Source organism: Lemur catta, chromosome 22 (genome assembly GCF_020740605.2).
Source record: "Lemur catta isolate mLemCat1 chromosome 22, mLemCat1.pri, whole genome shotgun sequence".
Taxonomy (NCBI): domain Eukaryota; kingdom Metazoa; phylum Chordata; class Mammalia; order Primates; family Lemuridae; genus Lemur; species Lemur catta.
Window position 1 is genome coordinate 17,218,809 of NC_059149.1, and position 13,184 is coordinate 17,231,992.

General features: G+C 31.9%; 1 protein-coding gene across 3 annotated transcripts in view; it reads right to left on the reverse strand.

Annotated features, from left to right (window-relative positions):
* SGCZ (sarcoglycan zeta) overlaps nt 1-13,184 on the reverse strand; it is a 229,309-nt gene that overhangs the window by 70,076 nt on the left and 146,049 nt on the right. For all 3 annotated transcript variants that reach the window (XM_045535358.1, XM_045535359.1, XM_045535357.1), the window contains one exon: nt 2,336-2,423. In XM_045535358.1, coding sequence (XP_045391314.1) covers nt 2,336-2,423 — 88 coding nt within the window. The remainder of the gene's footprint in view (nt 1-2,335; nt 2,424-13,184) is intronic.

Below are 13,184 nucleotides of genomic sequence, written 5' to 3' on the forward strand. Positions count from 1 at the left end.
AGCCTGATTGTTTACATTGCTTAAATTAAGTAAATTATGTCATCAAATTCTACATAAAGGTAACTTTATCTTCACATGATTCAAAAGTTTCCAAACATCAGATACACTTTCTGTCATCCTTTATTGCATTTTCTGCAAAATTATCATAATCTAACAGATGTACTTTACCGTCACAGAGGTATATTGCATAGAAAATCATCATGAGATTTCTCACATAATTTCATGTAACTTAAGTTATTGATACTAATAATTACAATCACCATCATCAAAATAATAGTAGATTCAGTAGATAATTGCCTATCATTTGCAGACATCAAAATCACCCCAATTCTTATAGCAACCTTCAAAAATAAGTATGACTATCCCAATTTTAGAGATGAGAAAACTTAGTCTACAAGAGATAAATTATTTTGTTAGTGCCCAACCTATTACTAAGTTGCCCCGTGTGGTTTGACTTCAAATGTGAATACATTATATCCCCATCCCCATCCCTAGTCTACTTTATTTGTTCTATGTTCATTAAAAAAGACAAAGCAGTGAAAAATGTAAGTCACCAACAGTACACCCAGAAGACCAGAATGTTAAGTTTAAGCCTCATTGGAATAAGTGTATTTCTACTACAGACATAAACTGCTATATCATAAACTTACTGATTTGCTTACAACTTAAAACTTAAAACTACACTTAACTTTTCTCTCCCTCTTCTTCTTCCTCTTTTCATTTATCTGACAAATATTAATCCTACATTAAAATCAGTTTGGAATAGTGAATGAAAATACAAGCACAGTATCTTCTTTATTTTTCTTGCAGGAAAGCATGTAGCAAAATGCAAACGATATTTATTTACAGCCCATATAATCAAACAGACAGAAATTATGTAGCTATTGTGTTTTACAGTCGGCATTGGTATATAGTCCCTTTGTGCTTAATTTTGACATTTTGACATTTTCACTGACGATTTCTTTCTATGTCAAGAACTGAATGCAAAAAAAAAATTCTACTTAGCTGAAGAATTCTCAACTTTAATAAAATTATGATATGGAAAAATTGCCCAGCTTAGGCCATTTCTGTAGGCCTGTTTCTGTAGTTTCAATATCATAGCAGTGAATTGGCATGAACATTTAAGTGCAGGGCCTGATGCTTCTGAATCAGCTCTGTGTCCACACACATATTTTTCTTATTTAATTTTTTAATACATTTGCTTATAGCTCCCCTTTATAACTGATATTTATCATGAAACACTATCCAGTTATAGTAATTAATAGACAGGTAATGACAAACTTTTATGATTTAAAGAACATATAAATAAAATTTAATTTTTATGAATAAAATGCAACTGTATTTTTAGAAAATACATGTACACTAAAATGATTCCCTTTTGGCTGCACTAACACAAATAACATTTCAAAAATGTTTCATATACCAGAAAATAAATACAGAATCAAAATACATTCATGTTTATAATTCTCACATTTCAAATTTGATATTTTTGTATAATTTAATTAGAAATATTGGAAACATACATTCACATTTAAATGATGATTAATTTCCCCTTTAAGTTCTCAAAATTGTAATTTACTTCTCTCTCTCAATATAGATATACATAAATATAATGTGTCAGAACCAGTAATTCTAAAAATATTTTAGGATCTACATGCATATCAAAACTTTGCATAATTTTACATAATTACAAGTGGCTTTTTATCTGCCTTCTTATAAAAAATTGAGTCAAACTCCTTGTATTTGAATATAACATAAATTTATAAATTAAAATATTTGATATGAGAAAAACTAATATTTTATCATTAACTTATATCTATAACTTCTAAAGCCTGTAAACCTAGAGTATTGTTAATTTCAACATCATGTTTGTGAATAACTGATAAATATTAACATTTCTTGTATTCAACTTATAAAATTTCTATTTATATAAACAGATATTCATTAGAAATTATTTCCCTAAAAAAGTATACATAGACCTCATGATGTTATATCACCTCATATGTTTGTTTAAGTCTATTTACTATACTTTAACATATACTATGAAAACATTTGTTAGGAAAATGGCAAATTTCATAATTCAAGAGTAATGAACAGCAAAGTAAGTGTAATTCAGTCTCATAATAAGGCATTGATAAGAATAATAATTACTAAATAGAGGAAACCATATCTAGCCTTATGACACATCAAATCATGTGCAAGATAATTGGGATGTCATGAGATGTCAACTTATATATCATAGAAAAAACACACTTTTACTTTTCCCAATTAAAACAAGCACAGAGTCTTCAATGCAGTAAGATGGTAGGAGCAATCTTTACCCCAAAACACTCACCTACTGTCAGCTGTCCAGTTAACTGCCCCATGTGATTTCTTGCATTCACTGTTACATTCCTGTCAGACTGTAAGACCAGTGGACTATCCTGGGAAACATGTATAAAATAAATAAATAAAATAGAAAATAGAAGCATAGTCAAACTTATATAAATTCTACTGCATTTGTTTGGGTATTATCAAAATTATATTTCTTTGCTTTATAATAGGCAGTTATTTTAACATTCCAAATATTGGTTGACAATATAAAAATATGAGTGCTGCATAACAATTACTTGACAGAAAAGGAATGTCTACATTTTCATAAGTGGGCACTCGCTATCAGATGCAAGCATTTCCAACTCTACTGATCATGTACATCAATGATGTAGTGACCCTTCTTCTGCCCCTCTTCCGGTATCATCCATGCGTGTCTTTGTAGACTTTATCCCAATGGGGGAAAGTCCCTTCTTAAGTTTAACTTGCAACTGTCAGTTCTTAGCTTAAATGTCACCTCCTCAAAATTGCCTCATCTGCTCACTGTAACGACAAATTCATTTCATCTCCAAACCCCCTAATCTCCATTTATTTTGTTTAAAGTACTTATCACAAGGCAAATTTATTTTGCTGATGTATGCATTTCCTTGGGTTTTGCTTTGTTTTATTTTGTTTTACTTGATTCTGTCACAAAAAGAAATGTCCAGGGACAGGGACCATGACAATCATGTGTACCCAGTTATAACCCACCTGCTTAGCATATTGCTGAAAGAAGGCATTTATGAAGAGTTTATTAAGTGGATAAAAATACCTGCATAATAATATTGACACTACCTTATTTTCTGACCTCATGTAGAAATATTCTGTAAATCACAGAATGGTTTATGTAAGAAAATATATAGAATATACGATGTTTGTTTGGAAATTCTCTTTTAGGATATATAAACTGGTTACATGTTGACTTTAATCATTCATTTAGCACTTAACAGTAAAATAGTTTATTGAAGGACAATATCACTGCCTTAAGAACTCACATATTAGGCTTTTGCCACCACCTGCCTCAGACAAGTAACTTACAACTGCCTGTATTCTCATTTTTATAATCTAGGACATAAGTAGGGTGATCATTTATAAATATTGTCCATTCATTCATTAAACAAATGTTCGCTGAGCACTCACTATGCACAATGCAGTGTTGTAGAGGTTGAGACATTTTAGTGATCAAAACATGGAACACTATGTTCCCTGCAAACTTGGAGCTTACATCCTGGATATTGAAATTCTATGAAAATCTCTCCCAATACCATCCTCACCTTCTAGGCAGTATGTCACATCTATGTCAATGTCAATATACAAGTGCTTTAATATATAAGCCATATAAAAGCTCTTTCAAGATTAATATTTGAATTTTCAATTTTGGATATACACAGAAAGACTTTATAAACTTTCCCCTAAAGCTGTTTTGGTCCCCTTCTGGCTACATGCAAAGCACTGAGCAAAGATATGTGCGTGCCCGCCACACACACACACACACACACACACACACACACACACAGTTGCCTTTTAAAAGTGGGTTTTTGCTATTAATAGTATGTCTAAACTAAGACTTTTAAAAAAGTAATTTCTCACGTTTTGAGGAATATATTTATTTTGTAAAATGAGACACAGTTGCACAAAAACTACTAAAGTTCATTTCATTCTCTGCCTGTCTCTTATCACAACTCCGTTCTTTTGACCTCAAATCAAAAGTTTTATTTCTGAAGCTTTAAAAAAGTAAGTCTAGCCCTTTTTCGATAGGTATACTGATACTTCAGATATTCATCTCTGAAAATATATGAAGTAATTTAAATTAATTCTATCATTTTTTCAAGTGGTAGGTCCGAATTCTGTTTAAAGTATAGTTTGTGGATTAAGGACTGTGTGCAAACAACTGTTACACCATTAAGAATACTGCTACCTCTGATAATGCCACAAAGAGGATGGTTCGTAGAAGAACACACACACACCCCACCCATCCCCACTGCGCCCCTCCCCCCCCACAAAAGATTGTCTTCAATGTTGGCAAAATTTAACCTGAGCGTTTAAAAGAGGAACTGTGAATTAAATACAATAAACTTGAATGTGAGAAAAAACAAAAGTCTATAAAAACAATTGCAGTTCCAAAAATTGTGAAAAAAAATATGGGTTGAATTTGTATTCACATTCTTTCAATATTTGTATGCTATAACATGTATGACTGTTGTTTAGACTTTTAAAAATTGATGAGACTACGTTTTCAGTTGAATTATTAGAAATATTAAACCTAGACTTGTGTGAACACTAGCAAAGTAAAACAACATAAATATTTGTATATACAATTTATGGATTATGAAAGTATACTAGACACATAATTTAAAGACTATGTAAGTATATTTTAAGAATTATTGCTCCATTAACTATGTTATATAAAAGACAAGTAAGTTGAAAAAGGCAATGGGCATTTCCTTTGATTTAATAAATAAATAGATTTGGTAGAATTGAAAGTTTAATCATCACACATTTTTGTTTAAAATATAGCAATCTACTTTTACTCTAACCACAGAGATCCTGTTGAATTTCTATCCCTGGCACTCTTCCTTTCCTTTTACATTATTCCACTAAATTTACCCTCTGAATTAAGTTTTTATATCCAGATTAAAATTGTACTATGACAGCCACAGCAATTCTTTTACTTACTAAAACTATAAACATGTAGTTATCAAATATAAGCTATCTGAGCTAACTAGATGTTCATAGCTATTCTTAAATTTACTTGTCAATAAATTTACCAAAGTGTAATGATGAGAATACCAACCTAGCAATTTAATGCTGAAAAAAACAAATGCTCAAACAATTCTCAAGTTGAGTATTCACTTTAGGATGGAATGATTCTCTACAAATTGTCCAATAAATTATTCTATTTCATGAAGGTAAAGACTCTCTCTTTAGGGTATAGAAAGAATATATTAAAAACCACGTAGAAATTTTAAGACAGTCAGAAGGATATAAGTCCCAGAAGAAAAGAAAAAGTAGAGTAAAAAAATTATTGAACTTTCAAGGTAAAAATATTACTAAAAGATCTGGTATTATCAAAAATGTTGAAAGATAAAGGATTAAATTAACTGTGACCTGCTCCTACCCTAAGTAATTTAAGCATGACCAAAGAGATTCTCATTGAAAAGACATAATATATTTTTTGAGAGAATTCAATCTGTGACACATTACTCCTTGGATGATCACATGGGTACCAGTTAGTAAATGACTGCACTAAATACCACTAAGTTAACCCTGTTTTAAATGAACCTCAATTCTCTAAATAAAATCCTTAGTAATTTAAACATTAACAGGCTGAAAAATGAGAACGTTATTGATAAGCCCAAATGTTATGACAAACATATGCTCTTTAACAGATAAACTGTCCATTGCTTCCCAACTATTTTAGTTGCCTTACTTTGTCCAATCAGTTCTGTACATGGGAACTTTCTGTGATAATGCAAAGGTTTGCATTATCTAATGCACTATCTACTAGCCACAGGATTTATTGAGCATGAGGAATGAAGAACTAATTTTTAAATTTTACCTGATTTTAATTAATTAAAAATTTAATATCTATATTTGGCAAGTAGCCATACTATTGTAAAACAAAGGAGTAATTAGACAGAGCTATCCAGTCTCATCAAAATATCTTCCATAAAAATTCATTTCTTCTAATTTCTATATTTAATTTTAAAAGGACATATATAATTATCCTCATAATATTTTCTTTTATTTAGTATTTTGCTTTTTATTGTAGTCAAGTTTTAAAACTTCAAGAACCTTGAATTAATAAAACAAAAATAATGTACCATAATCAAGATATATCATGCTATCTGAGAATAAAAACTAGAATTTAAAAAAATGACGGAAATCCAAGTCAAAAAAAGTTTCAAATAATACTTCAGGAAAAAAAAAAAAGAAGAAACAATACAGGGCTTTTGGAATTAGAAAAAGTAAAAGATGAGAAGTATAATCCTATACATGTAAACATTCACTGGGTCACAATAACTAAGTAAACAAAACCAAAATTGAGAAACCCCTTATTATCTTCTTTTACACTAACACTTATCTGCATTTGTGTTTCATACATGAATTTCTCTTTTCTTGATTTTTAAAATATGTATTTCCTGAACAATAATAAGATAGATTCCTTTTTGAATTGCTTCATAGTAAACATGAAAGTTTTTTGCATTAGTTTTTGTTTTCATTGTTTTATTTTATGTTTAATGGAAGTAAGATATCCCTAAACACTACATAGTAAAAAATAACATTTTGAAACTTTCCTTAAGCTAATTGTAAAATGTACATAAAGGTATTACAGTTTATGAGAGAGGAAAAAAAAGAAACAGGACATAGTATAATATTTTTAAGTCTATGAAAAGGTTAAAAAGTCAGAAAGAAAGGGCAGAGCAAGACGGCCAAATAGGACTCCCCAGTGATTATCTCCCCACAGAAACATCAATTTGAGCAACTATCCATGCATAAAAGTACCTTCACAAAAGCTAAGAAAACCAGATGAGAAATTATAGTATCTGGTATTAGTATAAAAATAAGAAAAAATGAATGAAGTCAGTAGGAAGGACAGAATCACATTGCCTGCTTCACCCCTCCCCCAACTCCTAGCAGCAGAGCTCAGAGAAAGACAAAGCCCATTCAAGGAAGGGACAGGAAAGTGAGTACAGGGCTTTGATGTAGAGCACAGTGCCTGGTCCACCACAATGAAAGTCAGAATAAAACCCAGTACTGGGCAGAAGCCCATGAACCCTGACCCCAGGATAGGGCCTACTGACAGTGCATCTGGACTTGTCTAGCACTAGATGAAAACTCAAGGCCCCAGAAGGATGGTTTTGTGTTTCAGTCCTCACTATCTTACCCCAGGCCACAAGTGAACACAAGTGGCAGGAAGGCCAGAGCTGTGTGGGGCCTTAGGCACACACCAGGGTGCCTTGGTCCCAGTGGCCATGGACTTTAGGTGTGATCAAGTGTTATAGCAGCCGTGGTGACCACAAGAATGGCCACCTCATCCATCTCCCAACCTCAGTCAGCACAGCATGAAGAGAGACATTGTCTTCCTGGTGAAAGGAGAGGAAGCAGACATAAGATGTTGCTTTGGAGCCCAGTATCAGGCCCTCCATAATGAGGTCCAGAGCAGGGCACAGCTCTGCAGTGCCTGACCCTAGACTGGCTACCATGGGTGGAGCATCTAGACCCACCCCATCCCCAGAGGGAAAGTGGTGGACTTAGACAGATGACCCTCTTAAGGCCTTCTGCTCTGGAACACACCACCAGAGCACACTTGGCAAACCTCAGCTTAGGGCTCCCTCTGGTGCTGAAAAATGATAACACACCAACTGCAGACTCATGATGATACAGTGGTAGTGACCTGTGTCCCCACAGAAAAATATTCACAGATTGAGAGGGAGGGCATCCCTTCCTTGTGCTTGGTTTTAAAAAACTTCTTTAAAAATTGTGCTAAAAAACAATAACATAAAACTTACCACCTTAATCATTTTTAAGTATACCAAAAACAGATTACAATGCTATCATAACCTATCAGCATGGTACTGGTATAAGGACAGACACATATACCAATGGAACATAGAAGGCCCAGAAATAAACCCACATATGTACAACCAACTGATTTTTGACAAAGGTACCAAGTATACACAATGGCGAAAGGACAGACTCTTCAATAAATTGTATTGGTAAAACTGGATATATACATGCAAAAGAATGAAACTAGATCCCTGTCTCTGAACATACACAAAAATTTACTCAAAATGGATTAAAGACTTAAATGTAAGATTTAAATTTACAAAATAACTGGAAGAAAATGTAGTAAAAAATCTCCATGGCATTGGTCTAGAAAATAATTTTTTGGATAAAATCTCAAAAGCATGGGCAATAAAAGGCAATATACACAAATAAGATTACGTCAAACTAAAAGAATCCTTTATAACAAAAGAAACAATCAATAGAGCAAATAGGCAACCTACAGAATGGGAGAATATATTTGCAAACTATACATTTAGCAAGCTACTAATATTCAAAATGTAAGGAACTCATATCAACAATAAAAAACAAATAATTACAAAATGGGAAAAATGCCTGATTTTCTCAAAGACATACAAATGGCCAAGAGGTGTATGAAAAAATGCTCAATATCACTAATTATAAGGAAAATTAAAATAAAAACTACAATGAGCTATCATTTCACTACAGTCAGAATGGCTACTATGAAAAAAAAAATCAAAAGATAGTAAGTGTTGGCAAGTGTGTGGAGAAAAGGGAACACTTACACATTGACCTAAATGTCCATAGTGAGTAAATGGTTAAAGAAAATGTGGTATACACCCACTGTAATACTATTCAGCCATAAAAAAGAATTAAATCCTGTCATCTGCAGCAACGTGGATGGAACTTTATGTCAGTGAAATAAGCCAGGCACAGAAAAACAAATACCACATGATCTCACTCATATGAGGAATCTAAAATGTTTTCATAGAAGTAGAGAGTAGAATAGCAGTTACTAGAGAATAAGAACGGTCTGAGGGAGGCGGAAATAGTGAGAGGTTGGTCAAGGGGTACAAAGCTACAGTTAGGAGGTATGAGTTCTGCTGGTCTATGTCACAGTAGGACGACTATTCAACAACAATACGGTATATTTTTTAAAACAGCTGGAAAAAGGTTTTTGTATGTTCTCATCACAAAGAAATAAAATGTTTAAGGTGATAGATATGCTAATTACTATGAGGTGATAATTATATAATTTATACATGTATGGAAACATCATATTGTACTCCTTATATATGTACAATTGTGTGTGCCATAAATAAAAAAATAAAAATGTAAAAAATTAAAAATTTTTAAAAATAATTAAAAAGCCATTCTGAAGATTTGTGTTTCAAAATGTGTATTATCTCTGACAATGTCCCCAAGACAAGAAAACTATTTTATGTCAATTTTGAAGCATTAAGAATTAGATAAACACAAGCATTTCCTTATCCAAAGTTATCAAAACTGTCTACTTTAAGAAATTTACCCTGTATCAAAGAGTCTGATTCCAGGTGGCACCCTTAAGACAGGTCTCAACATAATTGGAAAGGTAATTATAGCCAGCAAGAGTCTACTGGAATTAAGTTGTACATTATATGTCTACGTAAACCACTCTCCCATGCTACCTCATCTGATTCCCTTTCGGTACCAATCTTGAATACCTAGAACAACTCCAAAAACCAAAGTCACTTCACTAAGGTCTTTGTATCTTCAGTGTTGACACTTTGTGAATCATATCGGATTTATACAATATTTAAAGAACTCAAAAAGTTAACATTTAAGTAATCAAAATCAAGGATCTGCCTCAATTACTTGTCTAAAGAGGATTAAAAATAGGTTCTTTTCTAGAAGTAGCTACCAAATACCAAACAGTCCTATGTATTTACTGGACAGGCTTAGTACTACCTATTGCTCATTGGTTCTACAGTTCCTTCAGAGTCTGGAACTACCGGGTCATATAAATTGTACCAAAATTTACTATGAGGCAGGGACTATAGGAATATAAATATAACAGGCATGTTCATTATCATTCAGAGTCTTATATTTTTGTGGGTGAGATACTAATGCGATAGAGTAGAATCAATATGATGATGTATATTTTTTACAGTTATATAGCAGCACTAAGATGACTTATCTAATATAAACACATATGTTAAAAAAGGTTTTCTTCAAGACATGATGTTTGTACAGAGTGCAGAATACTATGTAGGAGGTAGGGAGTAGCAGGTAGGGACCCAAGAAGAAATGCAGAACATAACTGGTAGGGGGAAAAGACTAAATTGAATCAGAAGGAAAAGAACAAAATGAGGAACTGAAATCAATTTAGTTCCATAGAACAAATTACAGAGAAGTTTGTGACCTGAAAATGTAGTGAAGATGTAGAAATTAGAGATCTGATGGACCATTCTAAGGAGTTTGGATCTTATCCTAACCAAAGATAAAGACTACTGGATCCTTCCAAGTTGTCTATGATCAAAGCAACTGAGAACAAAATTGGTGATGCCTAAGTAGATGAGGTAAAAATGAAGGGAACTATGATCAAACCTCAGAAACACAGTTCTGACATGGACTGGTAGTCACAGTGAGCCTTGGGATCAATGTCATCATAGCCACAAGGTGGAGTAGGGGAGCTACTGCAAGATAAAGTATGAAGAGCTAGAGATTCCTTCACTATCTAAATGACATTTCTGAAGAAACTTGGAAAAAAATGGAATTTAATCGAGTTTTTAAAGTTTTAAAGGCTTAGGAAACATGCAATTATATGTTTATCCATATTCTGCTTTGTCATAATATTTTTGTTTTCTTATTTAATTTCAATTATAATGAGTGTGGTAGACAATTGTCCCCTTTATCTTTTCACACTCTCTAGGTAAAAGTTATTAGGTTTTGGTCTTGTTTTAGTACATTATGGATTAAGCAATATCCTTGACAACGTGCATACTGAAGTATATGTATAGATCATGTGACAGTCCCAATACTGAGCAAATATTACATATCATAAGATGATAAAAGACCTTACAATGACTATAAGATCAATGAACAATAATCTCAGGGGAAAAAAAAGTACATTAAGATATGAGTAGTGTTATCATTTAAATTTATTCGTCCAATCATTGTACTAATGCCACTGGTGTGTATTGTAGATTGTGGTTTGCTATGAGAATTTGATAGAAGTAGACTGTGAACTAGATGATGTGATACACAGTTTAGGCTATATAAAGCATTTTTATTGTTTGTTGCTTAGAGTTTAACTATTACTTGTCTTTTGGTTAGTCTCATAATGCTGTAATGCATAATATAGTTAATTTCATTAACATTCTCTGCTATGACATTTTTGTTGTCACTGTTTTACGCCTGATGTTTTGATGAGTTTGTGATGATTGATGAGGAGCAATAGGATTGTAAAGATGGTACATTTGTAAAATCCCTTTGGGAACTCAGTTCACATAGCTGTAGAGTGAGAAGGCTGGTTCATTGGTCTAAAATGTTTCAATTGTAATTGCTGCATATATTTAACAATCTTTCAAAGCTTTTCTTTACCTATTTATTTTGCATTTATATCATATTCTTTGCTCAGAATATACACTCTGATGATATGGAAAAACATTCCATTTTTATATTAGTTTTTTCTTCTTCATTTTTCTTACATCTGTTGCTAGGTAAAATCAAATTTAGTCTATTCAAAATTGATCAACTGTAGCATTTCAAAAAATTAGCATGCATGCACTTATTTTTATTTAAATTTCAGAATATTACAGGGGTACACATGTTTTGGTTATATAATTTGCTTTTGTACAATTTGAGTCAGAGTTATAGGTGTGCCCTTCATCCAGATAGTGTGCATTATACCCGTTAGGTGTGAATTTACCCATCCCCTCCACCTCCCTCCCACCTGCTTGATTTCTATTGAGTTTTACTTCCATATGCGCACTTACATATTTATATGAAATAAAGTTATGGCCAAATTTCCTTTTACTTGAAAGTTTTGGGAAATTATATTTATTGTTTATATTGTGATAACATCTATTATAATCTTTGAAAGATTTTAGTGATAAAATATGAGGACATAAATAGAAACAATGAAAGCACAATACATGGAATGGCATACAACACATAAAGAAATCACACACACACACACACATATGTATATATGCATTGCCTTTGACTTTGCTATGTACCATTTTTGCACGTGACCTTTCAGATTTCAAGTTAAAATCTAGTTGGCATTCAGATGGGTAGTACTTGTTATATTTGCTACAACCCAGTAGAAAGTCATTATGCTCACTAACAACTCACAGATAATTTTTCATAGAGCACTGTTGCCTAAGAATGAAAGTTAGAGGATAGAATTTTAATAAATTTTGGTTATACTTTATTTGTAAAACCTATAAATTTTATCATTGGCTTGCTTCTCAATTATAATAAAATCCATTTTCTTTATGGTTGCATACATATGTTATTAGAACATGAGATACTTGTAAGAACAAAGATTATTAAATTGATATCATAATACATTTGCATTTGATACTTTTATATTACTAATTTGTTAAAAGTCATTACATAATTAAATAGCCTTCAACATGAAATGTGCTTATTTGAGTGTCTGAAGTATATTGAATACTGTTAGAATGCATAATTAGAATGCATCATCTTGACTATAAATTAATGGGCAGAATTTGTATAATTAATTGAAATATATGTTTATTTCAAATTATTAAATATATATCTTAAGTGCAATAAAGGTTTGCAGAATTTATACACTGTAAATAGCAAATAGAAAAGAGTAAAATAGGAAAGGGTATTTAAAACAATACTAATAACATCAAACATGATTATAAACATTTCATGACTGTATATTTTCTATGATTTTGTAATTTTTCATAAAGATGCAACTGATTTGTATTAGAGATAAGTTTGAGGTTTTACCATAGCATTATATTTTAAGTATTTTCAAACTTCAATTATTATTTGAGACTTTGATTTTAATGGCTCAAATAATTTTGTGACAGTAGATTAATTTATTCAATAATTCTGCTGTTGGATATTAAGGAATTTCTAATTTTTGCTAATGAAAGTAATGCAATATGAACATTTCTGTGCCATAATCATTGTGTGAATCATTGTGTAAATCTCTAATTCCTTAGGATAAATTTCCAGAAATAGAATCATATGGGTTTACTTATTTCATGCAATTTTTGATTATTTCTAAACCAGGCATTGCATCAGAAATATGCAGATCTCAGAAGACAATCCTGAGCTACTGT